Source organism: Trachymyrmex septentrionalis, unplaced genomic scaffold, assembly GCF_001594115.1.
Source record: "Trachymyrmex septentrionalis isolate Tsep2-gDNA-1 unplaced genomic scaffold, Tsep1.0 scaffold27, whole genome shotgun sequence".
Classification (NCBI taxonomy): Eukaryota; Metazoa; Arthropoda; class Insecta; order Hymenoptera; family Formicidae; genus Trachymyrmex; species Trachymyrmex septentrionalis.
In genome coordinates this window covers 626,366-649,384 of record NW_017305430.1, presented here as the reverse complement: position 1 = coordinate 649,384, position 23,019 = coordinate 626,366, and the positions used below count along the sequence as shown (strand labels likewise).

The 23,019-nt window shown below is 26.2% G+C and overlaps 3 protein-coding genes across 3 annotated transcripts in view; all 3 read right to left on the bottom strand.

Annotated features, from left to right (window-relative positions):
* LOC108749148 (odorant receptor 4-like) overlaps positions 1 to 1,790 on the bottom strand; it is a 2,818-nt gene extending 1,028 nt beyond the window's left edge. The window contains exons 1-3 of the mRNA XM_018487682.1: positions 1,710 to 1,790; positions 1,286 to 1,387; positions 847 to 1,005 (exon numbers count right to left, since the gene is read on the bottom strand). Coding sequence (XP_018343184.1) covers positions 847 to 1,005; positions 1,286 to 1,387; positions 1,710 to 1,790 — 342 coding nt within the window. The remainder of the gene's footprint in view (positions 1 to 846; positions 1,006 to 1,285; positions 1,388 to 1,709) is intronic.
* A 1,185-nt stretch (positions 1,791 to 2,975) lies between these two features.
* LOC108749147 lies at positions 2,976 to 3,266 on the bottom strand. The gene has a single exon (XM_018487681.1). The coding sequence runs from the start codon at positions 3,264 to 3,266 to the stop codon at positions 2,976 to 2,978; it is 291 nt and encodes a 96-aa protein (XP_018343183.1).
* A 10,350-nt stretch (positions 3,267 to 13,616) lies between these two features.
* Positions 13,617 to 23,019, bottom strand: part of LOC108749161 — a 42,616-nt gene continuing 33,213 nt past the window's right edge. Inside the window, exons 7-8 of the mRNA XM_018487696.1 lie at positions 14,096 to 14,197; positions 13,617 to 13,803 (exon numbers count right to left, since the gene is read on the bottom strand). Of these exons, the coding sequence (XP_018343198.1) occupies positions 13,630 to 13,803; positions 14,096 to 14,197 (276 nt within the window). The 3' untranslated portion in view covers positions 13,617 to 13,629. The remainder of the gene's footprint in view (positions 13,804 to 14,095; positions 14,198 to 23,019) is intronic.

Below are 23,019 nucleotides of genomic sequence, written 5' to 3'. Positions count from 1 at the left end.
TATATCCTTAATTTACAAAATTAATATTTTTAATTAAACTATAAAACATTATTTTTTTAGATATTATATTATATATATATATATTTTTTTTAAAGCAACTATGTATTTTGATTCATCTCACTATTCTGTTCAACACGAAGCAAGGTCTACTCCATCTTTATGTGGAAAGTCAAATGCTCCTTGACAGAGGGAGAGGTGGGCTGAAACTCGCTTTGCGTTCATTCCTTGAATTTGTCCATTTCATATCTTTCTCCCTGTCTAAAATTATTTGACTGTTCATGTAAAGCAAGGGAAATAATTAACACTAACTGTTTAAACTTTTTAATGAATAACGAGCGACGATTAAAATCTGTTAGACGTCACGACCTTAACAACATATGTCAAAGTCAAAGTCATTGTGTGAGGCTGGATCGCCTAATATTTTTACCGAAAATAATAATAAAGGGGGAGGAGGGTGTTAAAAATTATCGATTTTCGCCGTCAAGTGTAAATAAATGAACGTCGAAAAATCATTGTTTGGAATTATGAATGACAGGAAACAATAGTAATTTTTTTGAGAAGGAATAGAAACATCATTAGAATAATACTTAAAAATAATAAGAGATAACACAAACCGGGTCATATATGTATGGTTATAATATTGTAATTGAAAAACCATTATTCTAGTTATTAGACAGGTTATAGAATTGTACATGTAAAGATCACTTTAATTTACTTGACACTTGGGAGCAACAATCGACATTTTTTTTTAACACTCTTCTTTATGAATTATTATATCCAAGATTAACTTCAATTAAACCACTGAAAATAACTCTTATGAATATTCTAATTTAAGATATGACTTACAGAGGCATAATAATTAAGTGAAAGACTCGGTAGCAAACATGGTACAGTTAGAGTTACAGGATGTTGACATCTCGTTACAGTATATAACAAATTTTTCTGTAAAGATATATCTTTACTGTACCATGATGATTCATATCCAGCATAACCAATATCATTGCTCTGAAATATTAAAATAAAGAAAACATTATGAGAAAATTTTACCCAGAATAAAGACACAGTCATTAATATAATGTATATTTTTTTACAAGATAAAAATGTGATTATAGATCACATCAATTATATTAAAAAACATCGTGTAATCTATATATTTGTTCTAAAATTTATACATATTTTATATTTTAATTTTTAATTTATTGCAATTTTGATTTTTATGTTATTTTATTATAAACTCTTTTATTATAAACTGTTTTTTACGTTTTATGTGGCTGCTGTGCCTTACCGTGCGTAATAAATAATCAGCTGGCCATGCGCAGATGAAAACCTCTATAAGTGCGGATGTAGAAATGGCAAAACATTGAGTTTTTATAGTTAATGTTTGTTGCTGTGCAAGATAATATTTAATATAAGTAATACAAAATTTAAATTATATTTGTGACAGAAAAACAATTCGTCATTGTTTATAATTCTAAATTAATAAAGTAATTTTTAATTTTTTAAAAATAAATTATGTAATGCCTAGATTATATTTATTTATATAAATATCATAATACTGACTACATAAATATTAGATGTGTGTGTATTTAAAGTTTACATGTTTCTGTTATTTTTAATTAAGATATTTAAGACATTTACGCAAAAAATGTATGTATTTAATGTTATGTGATAAGTATATGCAGTGGATAGATGGAATAGAAATAACTCACGGTCAAAAAAGTAAGACCGCTAAATATTACTGCTATGGAACTGAGCCCTATCGTTGACAACGCTATGTATCGAACTGTCATAGTAACATGTTTTGCATATCTGTAATTAGCTGTTAATTATTACCGGTTTTTTATTAATTTTGCTGTTATATACACTATTATAGAATTAATTATAATTATGCGTTAATAACAAATATAATATAAATATACAAATTTAAAGATGTTTTTATCGTATAGTATTATTTAAAAATATCAGCCAAAAAATTAACTAAAAAGTTAATATTTATAATTGAAAATTAGTCGAGAGATGTTTAATACAATCAAGCCATATTTGAAGAAGGCCATATTCGGCCAAGGAGGGTATTGGTGTTTAATAATCAGTAATATTAAACTTACCAATTTAACAATAATAAGATTTTTATTATTTCTTTTTATTAAGACCGACATAAAATTAAATACCAAGTATATGCATATTCAAGCCTATAACGATCAAAGCTAGATCTTTTCAATGCCTAAATAATTCACAGGGAATTATCTATATCCTATATATGTACATGCATATATACCATATTTTTGTAGTTATTCAACTGTACGCCGAAATTTTTCCAGACTTTATTAAAAGCAATTAAACTACTGCAATAATATCACAAGTTAAATTAAATTGACAAACAAATTCTCAATCTTTGATCCGATATCATATAAGTGTTAATGCGCTGAAAACCTTAAATAAATTTATTACAAAAAATATTACCTCGTCCGAAGATTGAAATATTTTCTTGATCGAAGATTGAGAATTTGCTTGTCAATTTAATTTAACTTGCGATATTATTGCAGTAGTTTAATTGCGTTTGTGTGATAAAGTCCGGAAAAATTTCGGCACAGTTTGAATAACTACAAAAATTATGGTATATATACATGTACACATATAAGATATAGATAATTTACTGTGAATTATTTAGGCATTGAGAAGATCTAGCTTTGATCGTTATAGGCTTGAATATGCTTATACTTAGTATTTACCAATTTAATTTGTGATATAACGTAAGTTTTAGTTTAGCCCGTGTTTTAAAACTGACAGACTCTTAGTTTGCTTGAATTAGAAATTGTAAAATTCTTTGTAAAACAACACAAATAATATTATTAGGCACTAAGACTAGTTTTGATCGAATATACAGTTCTTTTTCGCTTATATTTATGTTAAATATACAAGTATATAATTAGTTTTAAAAAATATATTATGCGATAATGCATTATAGAATTTACATATTACCGTAATAGTCGTTGATGCAGCTGTATACAGATTATGAATTCTGAGATGCTTGTACTTTTATGAAATTTATGGGATAGAATCTCGAATCTTGCTGCTGTGAACCAAAGCAGGAGAGCTACGAAGATGTTGCTACATACTTGCGTACGACTTTGGTATACAGCCATTATATGATGCAAGTAAATAATAGTTCTTAATGGTTGTTTATTTACATTGAATGGATATTCAACTTCGATTGGAAAGGGTTGAGCCATCAATAATGGTCCGAACCACATTATTACAGCTGTCATGGTTATCAAACACAATGTCGTACAATAAAATAATTTGCATTTGTTGATATATCGCTGAAAAGTATTCCTCTCTTCTGATTTTGCTTGCTGAATATAATCTTCCATTTCGTATATTATGATCTGCATAAGTATATTATGTAATCTCTCACTAATGATGGAGTCAGCAAAAGAAGTCTTTAATTGTACATCAGCTAAATATTTATGTTAAAATGACATTATTTGCTAAATATATTTTCAATTGTAACTTTTTAAGCTTTCGCAAATTAAACTTTACACCAATATAGGTATAATATAATAATTTAATTTGAACTGTTTCGTATATAACACACAGTATTAAATATTAGTATTAAACGTATATTACTGCTTATATATTCTTTCGAGATATTAACGAAAGAGTTTAAAAAAGATTATTTAAAAATAAATTAATTTTTAAAGTGCGATTATTAAGATATGTTAACTTTGTTAAACAATTTTTTAAATTTAGAAACAAAATAAACACAGGTGTAAGTAGTCAAAAGTTTATAAATGGTACAATGAAATTGATAATAGAATCAATTGAGTGATGGTTTTATTGAGAAATTTTTATTTGTGCTTTATTTGAAAAATGATAAAATTACTTTTTTAATAAATTCGAAAAAATGGAAAAATGTGTTGCAGTTTTAAATACTTTAAGATGCAAACAATATGAAAAGGCCTACTAGTACAATTTCACAATTCACATTTTTTCATGTATATCCATTTCTTAATTGTTTCTTGTACGGAAAGACTTTTAATGTCATTCATAAAATATATTTTGATGAACAATAATAGTAGATTAGAAGATCTGGAAAAATGGCTAAGATTTTATGAGATCTTGATAATCTAATGCCTCAATTCTTGGCGATAGATAACTTTATATTTATTATTATGACGTGTATGTTGGATTTCTCTATATTTGTGCAAAATTAAAAAAAAATATATTCTTTTTTATTTTTGAAACCTAAATAAAACAAATTTTAAAATGTCATGTGCATAATGAATAATATATATATATATATATATATATATATATATATGTATATATATGTATATATAATATATTACATATATATTCACGCAATTGATATTAAATTGTTTTTTAAATGCCAATAATATTAACAATTTTTGTCGTAAAAGATTGAAATAAATAAACAAAATCTTATTTAAAAAAATTTTTTTGGAAATTGTCACAATTACAATTAAAAAATTTATTTATAAGTTATCACACAAATTTAATTCTTTACATTACATATTTAAATTTAATTTTTATAGATTTATATTATATCATTTTAATATCTATGATACAAATCAATTGAAATTACAAGAAATTCAAAAGCACATTACTTGCAGACGATCACTTTGAAGTGTAAACAATGTAATCTGTATTGGAACTTGCAAAAAGGCGGTCAGTTCTACACTCACTTTCATCACAACAAACATATCATATTTCTTGATTACTGTATATATTAATGATAGTGACATTAGAATGCTGTTTAAGCAACATAATGACCGAAATATCTTGTCACGAATTTTTTGAAATTTTGTTGCCTTCATCGGAAGTGGCCAACAACATGCAAATGTCAGATCTACTTTTAAGAAGGCAATAATCTTTTCTAACGTCAATGTTTCTGTCATAATAACAATAATAATTCCGTGATGTATTAGAAAATAACGCACTTTATTATGATTCGCATTCGACTAAAGTGTTATAAATAACATTCAAGAATTCGAGGGAAGAAACATCGCGTGATATTAAACACTTAAATTACAGCTCTCTCTACGCGTTGTGTTCATTTATATTTTAAAGCAAAATGTAGTTTTCTCCAACAGAGCGATGCGTGCGGAACTATAATGTGGCAGAAATTATGAGAGAGGAAAGGAAATAATAAAATATAGAAGGGATGTATACATTGATTTGTTATTAAACGTACGTCAGTATGTTTGCATTTTCTGAAGTTATTGACTAGTATTATAAACATTGAAATAATTATATTCTTGTATTACGGATGTTATATGACAAGGGAAATAGAAAATTTAGAAGCAAATGCGTCTAAAGTTAATAATGTATAAAATAAAATTTTATATTAATCTTTAAAAATTTTATGTTGTGTCGTATTTAAAAGAATATTTTTATTCTTTTATTACAAACGATGGTCTTTATTACATACCTATATTAAATAAAGACTTTTTTATAGTCTTGAAATAGTGCAAAAAATTAAATAAAAGTTAAAGTTTGTTTAGTGGATATTGAATTTATTTATGAGAGAAAAAGCTTGTAATTAGATAAAATTAAGTTAACTTCATGTTAAATTATCCATATATGATTTATATACATATAACAAAATGATTTACACATATAACAAAAATATGCCATATATGATCGTATATGTTTATATATTATTTATGTATGGTAAAAATATGTCACGTATGATTTCATATATGGTTATATTTAATTATATATTCTTTTATATACGACTGTATATAAATGATCAAATTTCATATATAATTATATATAATTTTATATAATTAAATATAAACATATATAATTATATATAATTTTATATAATTAAATATAAACATATATAATTATATATAAACTTTTTTTTCCGAGATGTTTGATTATTGACTTCACAAACAGCAATCTTTTGAATAATAATTATGGTGCAATTGAAATTACTGTTTTCTTAGAATATGAAATTTGAATTATTGGATGAGTTTAAGACAGCAAAGCGGCTAGGAATGCCTACCGAGCGATTGAATATATTTGATTTGATCTATAAGTAATAACCAATTAAGTTTTATTTGCTCAATGAGCAGGCTAGTTGAGGCTAGCCGCTTTGTCAACTATGCGCTCATTTATTGGGAGTGTCACTGTTGTGAGCGTGTAATGTGGGGCATGCGCAGAGAGGCTAGATAGATGATTGCACGCCAGGCAGACAAACGTTACGTACAAGAGCATTAGTGGTAATTATTTAGAATACTCTCTACATCTAAATCAATGGATAGTTATTAATTACCCAGCGGTATACTTGGCATTGGAAGTTTAATTAAAGTAGGAAGAATATTTGAGCATTATATAATTAAAATAGGATCTGATATATATTTGCATGTTAATTTCAATTTCCCAATACTATATTCATTGAATTTATGCATTAAAACAAGATTAATTAGGTTACGTAATAGATAAGTTTAGAATAAGATTAGATAAGTTAGAGATCTCACATTTCATTCACTGATTATCAATGGTATATTTGGCACTGATTATTACAGTGATTATCCACTGATTCAGATTTAGAGAATATGGATTGCACTTTCGATTTTGATGAAATTAGGCTCATTTGACGCGTTTTTGCTCGAAATGAAAGAATCTTTAAGAAAAAACGTTGGATTGGGCCGTAAACTGAGATATTAAACGTTAATGACCATGTAGATTAGGAAATCTGTCATATCGACGAGATACAGTGTATAAGGGAACAATAACAGGTAAAAAAGCACTTTTTTAGAATACAAATCTCTGCTTTAAAAACATAAAAGTTATATAAAAAAATAATTTGTGTTTTTAAAGTACAGGTTTTGTGTTTGTAAAATAGAGAATATAATTGTAAATCTATACTTTAAAATTACATAATCTATACTTTAAACACACAAATTATTTTTTTATATAATTTTTATGTTTTTAAAGCAGAGAATTATATTCTAAAGAACTGTTTATTTTACTGTTATTTTTCCCTTAAGTACGCTGCGCATCTCGATATGACAGATTTCCTAATCTATACGGTCGTCAACTTTAACGTTTAATATCTCAGTTTATGGCCCAACTCAATGTTTTTTTTACAGATTTTTCTTTCCATTCAAGCAAAGCGCCTGATAAAAAATTATTCATGCATGAATGTGTATAAACACGCATAAATATTTATAAATATGTCTAATTATATATGAAATATGTGTCCATACATGTTCATACATTCATCTTTTTTTTTTGTAAAATTACTTTTTAGTGTACTAGAATAATAATAGTCATGTGAAAACATTAAAAATAATTAAAGGGATAATTTTCGCATTGTTTGTTTTAGAAAAAAACAAATTTGGAAAAATGTAAACAAATTACTTATGTATAATTATTGTATAATATATAAAATTATGCATGAGCAATTTTTTTTACATTTTTTAAGCTTGTTTTTTTAAAATAAACAATGCAAAAATTATCCCTTTAATTATTTTTAATGTTTTTACATTACCATTATTATTTCTATTACACTAAACAGTAATTTTATAAAAGAAATAAGAATGTAAGAATATATTTCATATATAATTATACACATTTATGCGTGTTTATGTATGTTACACATGTTCATGAAAAATGTTATACTAGCACGCGTCGAATGAGTCTAATTTCATCAAAATCGGAGGTGTAATTTTACATATATATTAAATTATTAATGATGCATACTCTGTAATAATTATGGTTATATGCTTTAAGTTTTTAATTAGTTTTTACTTTTTTTGAAAATGATTAATATATATTTTTTTTAGAAGTTAATATTATTTTAATTATTTTTAAATATTTTGAATATTTTTGCTTATAATTTTATGACTGACTGCGTGAATTATTGTAGTACAAGAATGAGATCAAAGGAAAATTAAAGTAAATTATCTTTACATCACAATAATAACTGTAAAACTAATTTGTTAAAAAAATTACTACTTCTAGTATTTCATTCAAGAAATTATATGTTAAAATTATTATTGTAGTGTATAATATTTATGATACAGAATTATAATATATTTTCTATTTTTATTGTTTTCAAAATAATAGCAAGTAGTGATAATTGAAATGCGGTAAATACTATATCAAACCATCTATCAAATAGCATGATAATCTCTAAAGTAATATTTATTATTAGTACTATGATAACTATAATCAATAACAATAATTTTAATTTATTATTTTTTAATTAAATAATACAATTTTTTGAAATTATATTTATATATTTTAGTGTAACTATACTGTACAATATAACTACAAAAGCTTTGTTTTCTGCAAACGTTAACGATTTAAAGCAAGTATTTTGATTGTGTTTATATTTAATTATTATCATCGTCCATCATTACTCGCAGAGTTGTAAAATAAGAGAGTATAGTTGAAAGATACTGCAACATATAATAATAAATATAGTTAAATTCTATTGTATAATATTTGTTAATGAAAAAAGTAAATTTTTTATAAAATATAAAGATAATATATTGTATAAAAAAATTTATATGATTATTAAATTAAAAATTAATTTTTAAAAGAACCATTAAAATATATATAATATGTGTTAACATAATATATAATTTTATATAAATATAAATATATACATTTAATACAAATATACATTTATGTATATATGTATATTTAATATATATACATATACAGATTGATAATAATCGCATTATCTCTCGTGATCAGATAGAATGAATTAAATTGAATCGAAAAGTTCTCTATCATTTCGTAATTTTCGTAATGGTAACAAGATATTATTTTTTGAAGAGTGGCGAATAAGCGTGGACATGCAGTAAGGTGAGAAATTGCCGTTCCAGCAGCGATGTTTGGTCTTTTTGTGCGGATTTAGAAATTAATATCTTGTTACCTATTACGAAAATTGCAAAATGGTAGAAGAGTTTTCGATTCAGTATAGTCATACCTATTTTTTTTTATATATATTTATATATACATAAAGAAAGAGTGAGAGAGAGGGAGAAAATTATGTAATAATGTCAAATAATTAATATAAATAATATGTTATCAAACTTAATCAATTTTTTAAATTAACTTAGAATTTGATCTTACCGATGTAAAGTAACTGAGAGATAATTCGGGCAGAAAGCAAGGTATTGAAATTGTTATTGGTTTTTTACTTCTCATTATAATAATTTGCAAACATTTCCATACTTTAATTAAATGATTGTTTTTGAGTATATAAAATGCTGTTTGTACGACGTCTTTACTCTGGTTACATAATAAACATATTTTAAAATAAAGTTAATTATATTATAACAAAATGTAATAAAGTTATTTACCGTATACATCAAATGTTCTGCTGGCCAAGTATACATAAATACTTCTGCTATACTTATTATACCCAATACGAAAAACTGGAATATTACTGCTATAGGTTGATGCTGTTTAAAACAATTGATTGACACAATATTTCATGTTAATGTTCTTATACACTAAATTTTTGAGGTAATTGCAATGCCTTCTTTTTGCAAAAGTATATAAAAATATTATGATGGAGGGTACGATGGAAGGATACGATAAAATTGCGTATATCTGATGATCATGATATACCTCCCCCGCAATTAGCAGTTTCGTGTAAAGGAACACGGTAGTGTTGCTGCGCTTGTCTTAGCGCTGAGACACTACCGTGACTCCTGATTTATGTACAAATTTAGAAGAAAATATATTCAAGTATAATATATTTTTATAATATTACATATACTTACACTAATGAGCAAAAGAAAGACTCCTATTAAGGAAATCGTGCTACAATATATAGTTGTAAATGCGAAAGGACGAGCAGCATTTGTAACTTCTTTTGCATAACTGAATAAATGCATACGATATGATTATTTAAATCTTTCTAACTAGATTATTCTTTACTAAGATAATGTTTATATTTACATCAGTAACTTTTGATGTTTTTTAATACATTCAAACAACTGATAGACATTTGCAGTTTTTTCTAATTCTTTAGTCAGTATTTCAAATCTTGCGGATGTAAACCAAAGCAACATTGCCATATGAACATTTATACATAGTTGTCCCGATATCATTATTCCGGCCATAGATTGTTGTATATAAATTATTGTTTTTACCGGTTGATAAGATACATCAAATGGATATTCGGCCAATGTTGGAAATGGCTGATGCATTAAAGGAGGTAATATTGCGATAACTACGAATGTAATCCAATAGAAAGCAACCAAAAATATACCATAAAATGCAATACATTTATCAATGTATCGTTGAATTACAACTTCTTCATGAGGTTTCATCACGTTGCAAAAATTTACTATTTCAGAAGTAGCAATCTGCAAATAATTACTTGAAATAATTGATACATATAGAATGTAGTAGTAAAATGTGAATCTTTAATTAATTTGCATGTAAATTTTTTGACGTTAAATATTAATTACCTGTATATGATGATAATATGTTATATGAAAAATAAAGTTAAAGTTCGCGTGAAATGTGCCACTTAATAGAACAATTTGATTTACTAACACAGGAGGATCATCAAGATGATTTGTGATACCGTATATCAACGGTAATTTCAGAGCTGTTGTTACAATTATGCTCAAACAATGATGCAATGTCATACAAAACATTTTAAATTTTGTCGCATCTTGTGGCAAAGGCCAACAACAAATTGGCAACACACTTAACTTTACGGCGGAGATTACTTCTTTTAGCATCACTTTTCTTCGCATGACTGAAGTATGCTACGTATGTTATAAATGTATTGCAAGTTGATATTATGGGAAATGAAAACTCTTTTACGAGCCGTTGCGTAATGGATATGTTCCATGTGTTTGCAATAATATGATGAAAGGGTGTTACTGTAAAGGGGAGTTACTGTAGGAGAACATGTATTCTTGCGTTTTTCCGTTTCGCGTGGGGTATACGTAAATGAAATTATTATGACATGATAATATGATGTATGTGAAAAACGGATAGCTTTGCGTGTTTGAATAAGGAGTGAGTAACACTACCTATAAAAGCTTTAAAAAATATATGTATGCATAGTAGATTTCTGTATAATTTCTAAAAAATGTTACGTACTTAGGATGTTTAGACATTCTAAATATCAGTAGGTAAGAGGTTGATTAAAAAGAGATTTTCCGGATATACAACACATATACTATCTATTCACATATTTTACTGATAATTCTATACGTTACTTAATCTGTTTATTATTCTACATAATGTAGTTTTATATTGCTATACACAAATTTTAATAAAACAGTTTTAACTTATAGACTTTCAACGCGCAGTAGCGTTCTTCATTGTACTCTACATAGTAATTTTATAGGTGTATATCCTGTCTGCGATAGGAAGTAAGTGTTCAGAAAGTAACATGTGTTTCACTGAAATGATACCCTGTATTGAAAATAAGGATTTCACGCTCGCAAGACCTTTGTATATAATTTTGAAAAAAGGGAAGATTTGATGTTTCATATTAAGAAAATAGATGGATAGTGCAATATAGGCTATAGGTGGGTACAATAAATCCATCATGAGGATAATACTGCGTTTCTTTAACTCCACGTTGGAATTTAAAATTATTATATGAGTTAGTATTCGGAAAAATTTCCAAGAAAATCCGATGAAAAAAGGTCGGACAATGAACCGGCGAGATTCCGTTAACAAAACGATTCCTTACTGCAGTTTCGAATGCACATAACCGTGTTGCACACATGACTGTGTCGCGCACATGATCGAATTATGCACATTATTATTTTGTATAACATGCATATTATAATAAAGAACGTTTATAATTGTACAGTATTTTATATGCAGAATTTTCAACTTTTTGTCCGAAGTGCGGTTCTATATGGGTTAGATTTGAGATTTATCACATTGTCCAGTGCAAAACCATTCTATGATTTGATATGGGTACAATTTCCCACATGAAGAGAACTTTTACAATGTGTACGTAAGCAGCATGAACGTGTGTGCTTTACACGGTCACATAGGTATATGTAATCGTGTTTGCAATGTGCTGTGTACAATATGCCATACGTCATGTATACAATGCGTTATGTGCAATACGTGTATATACGAAGTTGTAAGCAATTATTTTATGGGTAAACGAAACCCTTTTCTAAATAAAAATTTTAGAATAATATAGTTAATATATAATTAATATAATTAATAATATAATTAAAAATGTTTATAAATAAAATATTCTATATAAATATATGAAATAGAAATAAATGTTATTTTTTACTATAAAATATTTAAATAATTTAACACAACAATTTGATATATTAACTTATTTAGAATCTTTAATGGAGAGAATCAATTATATATGTATAAATGATCCGGAATTTAATGATGAATACATATGTAGTTATAGTTATCTTATTTGAATTATAGATTTCATGCCGATGGGCATGTTCTCTTGTGAAAGATTATTAATTTGTTCTTAGGTGGATATTGAAAGTGTGAAGCATTCTATCGTATGATTTTTATTTGTTTAAGTTTTATTTGTTTTAAAGTTTATAAATTACAAATTTATATACTAAATTAAATCTTAAAGAGCTATTTTTTAATGTTGTAACTATATTTTTGTTGCAATTTAATTAAATGTAAATTTTGTCAATGTTTCCATATTGAATCCCCATGTGTAATGCAGGTTGCAGGATTTTTAACGAAAAACATTGCAAATTATTGTTTTTTGTGAAAAATTTTTGTGATTATTATTTTAAAATAATTTTAAGAAATTCTTAGAGATACTAGAAGCGGAGAAGTGTTCGTGGTAAATTTTTACGAGGACTGTATCAACAAAGAGAGATTTTACCATTGTAAATTTGTACATTACTTTAAAGTTGAAATTGACGAAATTATTTCGCTCTACCCTATGATTTAAAATATTTGCAACTTTAGTTTATCAATTTTCTTCATAAATGTATTGTATAATATATACAATAGAATTCTTAGAAAAATATAATACATACAGTAGATTACATTTGCAGTCCATCTTTTTTACCAAGCATTGCTCGAAATGTTGTCAAATAGGAAAACGTAGTTGATAAAAACTGTTAAATGTAAATATATAATTTTTATTATTTTAAGTTATTAGTAATGTTTAATAATGATTGTAAATTATTATAAACTCACACGAACATCTTATTTGTCAAATAATGTTTTAATCTATCATTGTTTACTTTAAGCTTATATATAAACATGATAAATTATTATGTTGAAAAAAAAATAATAAAGAAGGGTGTTAAATATTGTTGATTTTTGCCGCCAAGTGTAAAATAAATAAACCTTGAAAAATTATTATTTGAAATTGTAAACGACAGAAAATAATAGTAATTTTTCCGACAAAGGATGAAAACATTGCTAGAATGATTTTAAAATAATAAGAAATGACATAACCATGTATGTACGTTAATAATTGCAAAACCATTATTCTAGCTAAAATTGTGCAAATAAAGATCACCGACTATTTTAATCTATTTAACACTTGGGAGCGAAAATCGATATCTTTAACACTTTTCTTCATGAATTATTACATCCAAGATTATTGAAAATTAAACCACTGAGAATAACTCTTGTGACTATTCTAATTTAAGATAGACTTACAGAGGCATAATAATTAAGTGAAAGAGTTGGTAGCAGACATGGCACAGTTAGAGTTACAGGATGTTGACATCTCGATACAGTATATAACAAATTCTTCTGTAAAGATATATCTTTACTGTACCACGACGATTCATATCCAGCATAACCAATGTCATTACTCTGAAATATTAAAAAAAAAAAAGAGAATATTATAAGAAAATTTTACCCAGATTAAAGATACAATTATTAATATAATGCATATTTTTTTTACAAGATGAAAATGTGATTATAGATCGCATCAATTATATTCAAAGAAATTATATACATCTATATATTTATTCTAAAATTTATACATATTTTATATTTTTATCTTTAATTTATTACAATTTTGATTTATATTTTATTTTAATATAAATCCTTTTTATGCCTTTTCTTATGTTTTATGTGGTTTTATATGATTGTTATGCCTTACTGTGCGTAATAAATAATCAGCTGGCCATGCGCAGATAAAAACCTCTACAATTGCGGATGCGGCAACGCCAAAAAATTGGGTTTTTACAGTTAATGGTTGTTTCTGTGCAATATAATGTTTTAATATAAGTAATACAAAATTTAGATTATATTTGTGAGATAGAGAGAGAAAGAAAAAAATTGGTCATAATGTCTACAATTCTAAATTAAAAAAATAATTTTAATTTTTTAGTAAATTATGTAATGCCTAAGTCGTGTCTATTTATCTAATTTTCATAATACTAATTACATAAATATTAGATGCAGTTGTTTGACGAATGAGATGGCTCCTTTTGCCTACAAATCGATTGTCAGTATTGTTTGCTTACATTACTTTTGTCGACAGTTCGTTTGCGCATAAAAATTATTATCTACAGCTCGATTGCCCACAACTACTTTTGCACACAAATATAAAAGTAAGTAAAAAATTAAGTAAAAAATAATTCGTATTTGTAAAACAGAGAATTCATGTTATTAAAGTAGAAAATTTTGTGTTTTAAAACATAATTTGTGTTTTTAAAGCAGAGATTAGCACATGTAATCGAACTGTAGGCAATAATTTTTATGCGCAAACGAACTATCAGCAAACAATACTAAAGGCCATTAATTTGCAAGCAAACGAGATCGTCCTACATGCTTCTACTATTTTTAATTAGGATATTTAAGATGTTTTCGTAAACACATAAATTATGTAACTAATGCAATGAACAGCTATATGCAATGGAAAGATGAAATACAAATGACTCACGCTCAAAAAAGTCAAACCGCTAAATACTACTCCTATGGTACTGAATCCTATCGATGACAACGCTACGTATCGAATTGCTATAGTAACATCTTTTGCATATCTGTAATTAGCTGTTAATTATTATCAGTTTTTTATTAATTTTACTGTTGTATACTCTATTATAGAATTAATTATAATTATGCGTTAATTAATAAAAAATAATATGAATACACAAGTTTAAAGATGTTTTGGTTCTATAATATCAATTAAAAATATCAGTCATAAAAAGGGATACAAAAGTTAATATTTATAAGTGGAAATCAGTTGAGAAATGTTCAATATAATTTAGCGAAAAAAACCATATTCGGTCAAAGCGGATATTGGTGTCTAATAATTGGTATCAGTAATATTATTTATGTATGAATTTAATTTGTGATACAACATAATCCAATTTCAGTTTTTTTTGCTTTTCGTTTTTTTGCTATTATTTCTCTAATTGTCTGAGAGTGTACAGGTATTATGTCATTTAAATACGAGTTAAACGGTTTAGAATTCCAAGCTGATTGTTGTACGCAGCTATTGAAATGTTTTACAGCTTCTATAATGTCATCATCGATCTTCAAAGATAATTTGGTGTTTAGGAGGAAGTTTAGAGAGGAAGACACTGTAGTTATCTAAAAAAACTTTAGTCAGTTTTTATGATTATGAAATTTACATCTATCTATATTCATGATTTTTCTGTTGAGTATAATTATAATCGGCGAATGATCCCATGTGTGTGTGCGTGAGAGGTCAAAACTGAAAAAACAGTAAGCGAATCCGCAATTCCCTTTGATAAGCAGAAGTTTATTAAATCGGAGATTTTCTTACTGTCCGTAGGCCAATACATTTCCTCGGACGATATAATATTGAGTTTTATAGACTAGACAGCAAGCAATAATTAATGTTCTAAGTTTCAGTTTAAAATCGTGTTTTAAAACTGACATGCTCTTAATTAGCTTGAATTAGAAATTGTAAAATTCTTTGAAAAAAACACAAAAAATATTATTAGACATCTAGACTCGCTTTGATCAAATAAATATATAGTCTTCTTCGCTTATTTGTGTTGAATATACAAGTATATTATTATTTTTAAAGAGATTATTATATGCCATTGCATATAATTTACATATTACCGTAATAGCCGTTGATGCAGCTGTGTACAGATTGTGAATTCTGAAATGCTTGCAATTTTCTGAAATTTATGGGATAGAATCTCGAATCTTGCTGCTGTGAACCAAAGCAAAAGAGCTACGAAGACGTTGCTACATACTTGGGCACGACTTTGATATATAATCATCACATGATGCAAGTAAATAATAGTTCTCAGTGGTTGTTCATTCACATCAAATGGATACTCAACTTCGATTGGAAAGGGTTGAGCTAAGAATAATGGTCCGAACGACACTATTATAGCTGTCATAGTTATGAAACACATTGTCGTACTATAAACTAATTTGCATTTGTTGATATATCGTTGAAAGGTATTCCTCTCTTCTGATTTTGCTTGCTGAATATAATCTTCCATTTCGTATATTATGATCTAGATAAATATGTTATGTAATCTCTTATTAATGACAGAGTTAGAATAGGATTTTTTATTTGTTCGTACTAAATCTATTACGTAGCTAAATCTATTTGTCAACATGGCAGTATTTTCTAAATATATTTTTAATTATAACTTTTTAAGCTTTTGGCAAATTAAACTTTGCACAAATATAATATAATAGTTCAATTTTAATTGTTTCTACATACAATATATTATAGTATAAAATATTAGTGCATATTGCTGCTTTTATATTCTTTCGCGATATTAATGAAAGAGTTTATAAAGGTTATTTGAAAGTACATTTCTTTTTAAATGTGATCATTAAGTCATGTTAATTTTGTTAAATAATTTTTTTATATTTAAAGACAAAATAAACACAGATGTAAGTAAAGAAAAGTTTATAAATGGTACAATAAAAGTGATAATGAAATCAATTGAGTGAAATCAATTGGTTTTAATAAGAAATTTTTATTTGTATTTCATAAAATTTGAAAAAAGATAAAATTAGTTTTTTAATAAATTGGAAAAAATGGAAAAATGCTACAGTTCTAAATACTTTGAGATGCAAACAAAACAGAAAGACCTACCAGTACAATTTCACCAAAAAATGAAAAGTTATTTTTTAAAAGTAAGAAGTTACAGTTACTCGTTACTTGAAGAAATAGCTTTTAATTACGTCTTCCTATCTGGCCCTCCCCATTTAATCAAATCTTAATGAAAAAAATTATATACTAATTAATTATATACTAATCCGCTATTTATGCGCTCTCCACATCCGCAAAAAGAATTACTTGGAATTCATAGTACATAAATAAAAAATAGACTTCGCATAGTTAAACATGTATTTTCACAATTTTTCATGACTTATAAATATTAATGTGTGCTCTAAGAGGAAAGTGCCTTAAGGATTACAGTGCAAAAATCGAAAATGCTTGGAACTAGTAGCGCATAAATCAGAGAATTATTTTGCATAATCAGAGAATTTAATTTTGCAATTTTAAACGATTTGAGATGCGAGTATGGCTGTTCGCCCTAAGAGGAAAGTGCTTTAAGGGTTGCAGTGCAAGAATTAAGACTATGTGGATATGATAGTGCATAAATAGTGCATAAATTCTATATATTTAACTTTCCAAATCGATTGTTTTTAACATCGTAGGGTGGGAGGGGAAGGGGGGGAGGAAGTTGACTGATTGCCCATTCAGTCCTCCACAAAAAAAATTTTTTTTTAGCTAAACAAAATGAGAGCAAAAATTTTGTTTTGTGAATATGAATAGCGCATAAATAGCGCATTATTATATATTTAAGATTTGGTTAAGTAGAGAGGGGGGGGGGCAGCTAGGCAGTCGTCTTTTAATTACTTTTCCGTTTTTTAAAATTGATGACTTTTTAAAAATTGATGACCAAGATAGCGGACGGGTGTCTAAGGGCTTTCCAGTCTGAAGCGTTATGAATGGCTTGTGTTCACTCGAACTGTGTCCAGTGGTGTGCAAAGTAACGATGAAAGTAATTGTAAAATTTGTTATCATTAAAAAAATGTAACACTTTTACAGTTACAAAAAAAGTAACGCAGTTACCAGTAAATTTATCAAAAAAGTAACTTGTAACTTCGTTACACATACAAATACGAGTTACTTTCATTCCCTGAATTTCGCAATTCACGTTTTGTCATACAACTCCATTCTTAGTTATTTCTTGTATCGGGAAACTTTTAATATCATAAAATGATATTAAATTATGGTATATATTAATTTTGGTATGAACAAAAAATAATAATGGATTAGAAGATCTGAAAAAAGGGCTAAAATTTTATGAGATCTCAGATAATTTAATGCCTCAATTCTTGGCAACAGATTATTTTATATTTATTGTTATGACATGTATGTTGAATTACTCTACATTTGTGCAAAATTTAAAAAATGTATTCTTTTCTTATTTTTCAGAACTCAAATAAAACGAATTTAAAAAAGTCGCGCGCGCGCACGCGCGTGAGTGTGTGTGCGTAATAAATAATATGTGTGTAAATGTCTGTATATATGTGTGTGTGTGTATGTATATATGTATATACCGGGTGTCTGATAATTAACGTTAAAGCTTTTGCATAATGGCAAGATGGACTATATTGAGTCGAAAAATCCTGTACTATTTTGCAATTTTCGCAATGACAAGATATTAATTACTAAAAATCACTAAATATTGGTTTATAATTTAATTAAATATTGGTTTATAATTTAAACAATAATTTTGTACTCAAGTACTATTAACTTTATTGAAAAACAGCAAGAAACAAAAATTATTTATTTTCTTTTAAATTCTGAGAATTTTTTCAGAATCTTTAATACCGGATTTTCTCATGTTAGTAAAAATATTTGTTAGTATATAAAAAAATAAAATACTGAAACGTACTTTATTTTCTTATATACTAACGATAAAGTACTAAAAAGTTGATAAAAAATTCTGAAAAATTTTTAGAGCTCTATAAAAAGAAAATAAACAATTTTTGTCTCTTACTGTTTTTTTTTTAAATTGATAGTATTTTAGCAAAAAAAATGACTGAAGATTAATATTCGGCAATTTTTAGTAATTAATATCTCGTTAACTATTACGAAAATTGCAAAATAGTACAGGACTTTTCTTCTCAGTTTAGTCCATTCTATCCCTATTCGAAAGATTTATCATTATTTTCCAAATACCCTATATATACAGATATATATATATATAAATCATTTATATATTTACGTAATTGATATTAAATTGTTTTTTAAATCCCGATAATATTAAAAATTTTTATCGCAAAAGATTGAAATAAATATTATGTAAAACAATTTTTTTAATTTTCTTGGAAACTGTATCACAACACAATTTAAAAATTTGTTTATGTGTGTAAGCTATATTGCACAAATTTATAATTTTCTACATTATATATTTAAATTTAATTTTTATATTATTTAATTTATATGGATTTATATATCTTGTTAATATCTATGATATAAAAAAATCGAAATTATAAATTCAAAAGCACATTGCATTTCTTACTTGCAAACGGTCACTTTGAAGTGTGTACAATGTAATTTGTATTGGAACTTGTACGAAGGCAGTTAGCTCACAGCCCACTTTCATCACAAAAATCATGTTATCATATTTCCTATTTAATGTATATATTAACGATATTACCATTATAATGCTATTTAAGCAACATAATAACCGAAATATCTTATTACGAATTTTTTGAAATTTTGTAGCCTTCATCGGAAGTGGCCAACAACATGCAAACGTCAGATCTACTTTTAAGAAGGCAATAATCTTTTCTAGCGTCAATGTTTCTGTCATAATAGTAATAATAATGTCGTGGTGTATTAGAGATAGAAAATAACGTACTTTATTACGATTCTCATTCGACTAAAGTGTTATAAATAACGTTCCTCATGAATTCGAGGAAGAACAGCGTGATATTAAACACTTAAATTACTGCTACGTTGCATTCATTTATATTTTAAAGCAAAATGTACTTTCCTTCGACAGAGCGATGCGTGTGGAACTATAATGTGGCAGAAATTATGAGAGAAGAAAGGAAATAATAAAATACAGGAGGGATGTATATATTGATTTTTTGTTAAACGTAGGTCACAGTATTTTTTGCGCTTTCTGAAGTATTATTGACTAAACATTGAAATAATTACATCATATATAACGCGTGTTATATAATAAATGAAATATGAAATTTAGAAGCAAATGCGTCTAAGGTTAATAATGTAAATCTTATATTAATCCTAAAATATTTTATGTTGTGTTATATCTTAAGAATGTCTATGTGTATAAAAAATAATTTTTATTACAAATGATGGTCTTTTTTATATATTTATGTTAAATAAAGACTTTCTTTTAATCATGAAATAATGCATAGTAAAAAATTAACTTTATAGTCTTTGTTTAGTTGATATTGAATATAATTGTAAAAGGCGCTGCTAGTAACATGATAAAATTAAGTTAACTTCGTGTCAAATTAATTTTAATAAGAATTAAGAAAATAATTAACGCAATTAAATGAAAAACACGACATAATTTTATTCTACATGGAAAATAAGGAATGATATGTTATATATAAGATAACATTTGACATAAAACACAGAAAATAGAAGCATAAAGTATTAGATTGTCTTCCAAAAAAATATTTGTTAAATAAAAATAATTATTTCTTTATTAAAGAGTGATAATTATTAATTTTGATAAATGATAAGATTCATTTTTCTATTATTTCAATAATTTCATATGCTGTGTACATACGATGATACTGTAGATGTTGATAATCATACGAAATGATAGGATTTCGAAATGCGCCATGATAAACCATATATAATACAAAGAAGAAAGTTGCAGAAGCTATAATAGTGATGGAAAAGCACTGATGATATGATGCAAAAAGATTAAAATTTTTTCACGGGTTCATGTTTCACGTCGAAAGAATATTTTATTTACATTTGTTAGAAAGATCTGATCGGCTATGCTATCAGTAGCACAGTTATTGTTTTCTATGCACCGAGAAAAACTACCGCTGTGCGGGTTTGCGTAAAACATCGCGTATCCATCTATGTCCTGTTGGTAAAACTTTTTCTCGTATGATTCCGCTCACTCGAAATTACGCTTTATTTCCGAAATCAAGTACTGAAGTTTAATTTGATTTTTTAGCTGGTTTTATACCTGTGCTATAATTAAATGAATAAAATCAAGGACTATAAAAATTACATTCAAAAGGTTTTTAAAAAATTATATTCAAAGGTTTTTAAAAGTAGATAATGAAATTTTTGTGAAGATGCAATCTTGCTCCGGATAAACAGAAGTAATAAAAAAGTCATTTGTCGAATAGTATTGATGTAATGTTGATCAATAATATTAAAAAGCAAATATTTAACTTATTAATATTTCTTGAATATTCTTCTAGGATTGAATAATATAGATTGATAATGGTTTATCAAAAGTCGGACTGATATCGCTATAGATATTTCTTACTTGCAATCGGTCATATTGTAATACGCGTAGTGTTATCTCCAGAGGTATTTGTATAGAGGCACTCAGCAAACGCCATAGTTTTGTTATCTTTGGTAGGTCGTAGTATTATAATAATGGGTGCATGCTTAATATTGCTGCATACAGAACAAAGAGCATAAGATTTTAAAGAGTGTTATCTGAATTTACTAGCATTTTTTATCAATGGCCACGATAAGAAGTTCTTCCTTATTTAATTCGCAATATTCCGATCTTGATTTGGAATTATAATAGAAGTAAGAACTGATTGATATTTTTAAGTTTATAAGTGCAGTCATAAACTTAATTTTTATAATAATCTAATTTTTTCATTTTTTGTTTAATTATTTTTTTATATTAAGGAACAAAATGATAAGAAAAGACTAAAAGATGAGAAAACAAATAATAATTATACTGTACTTTTTCATGTTGGTAAAAATAACAAAATGCAGTAGTTGGTAAAAATAAGAAAATGCAGTAACTAAAAAGTTGATAAAAAATTCTGAAAAAATTCCTAGAGTTCTATGTGAAAAAAATAAACAATTTTTATCTCTTGCTGTTTTTTTAACAGTATTTGAGAAAAAAATTATTGAAGACTAATATTCGGCAATTTTTAATTAATATCTTGTTAAAAATTGCAAAATGGTAGAGGACATTTCGACTTAGTTTAGTCCACTCTACCCTTATGCAAGAGTTTTATCGTTATTTAAACACCCAGTATATTATAAATGTGTAGGCTATTATACATTACATAATCGTATAAGTACATGAAATATTTTGAAGTATTTCAAATCTAACGTAGTATCGTTTGCAATGCCATAAAATACAAGCATTTCAAAGGAGCGAAATTTTACTCCAAAAAAGAATGAGATTAATATTTTTTTGTAATAATTTTTTATTTACGTATTTATAAATTATTTAAATCATAGATATTGAAAAATGTAATATGGAACATAAAGTTACACTAATTCTATTAATTGCAAATATTTTTTTAATATTAATTTTATTATTAATTTTTAATTTTGTGTTACAAACATAGATGCAGACAGGATAGAATGGGGCTTCTTCGTTTATTTTTCGCGATGATATTTATATTTCTGACCAGCACATATTAAATGTTTAAAGATTATGCTGTCAAGGAGCAATCATGATTATACAATGTAGATATAAGCACATCACTGAGAAATTATTTACCGTCAAAGAGAAATTGTTTACCGTCGTAATTTGCACATTAAAGTTGAATCTGACGGAATAATCGCGTCTAAAAATTTTTACAGCTTTAATTTTTAATTCATCAATTTTCTTTACATTAGAAAAGTATAATACATACAGCAGATTACATTTGCAGCTCATCTTTCTTAGCAAGCATTGCTCGAAATGTTGTCAAATAGGAAAACGTAGTTGATAAAAACTGTCACAAGTAAATATATAATTTTGATTATTTTAAGTATCAGTAATGTATAATAATGATTTTAAATTATTATAAAACTACATGAACATCTTAATTATCAAATAATGTTTTAATCTATTATGATTTATATATTTTAATCTA

Coding starts and splice junctions, on each gene's coding strand:
- LOC108749147 (XM_018487681.1), bottom strand. CDS start 3,266: ATGACAGCTGTAATAATGTGGTTCGGACCATTATTGATGGCTCAACCC.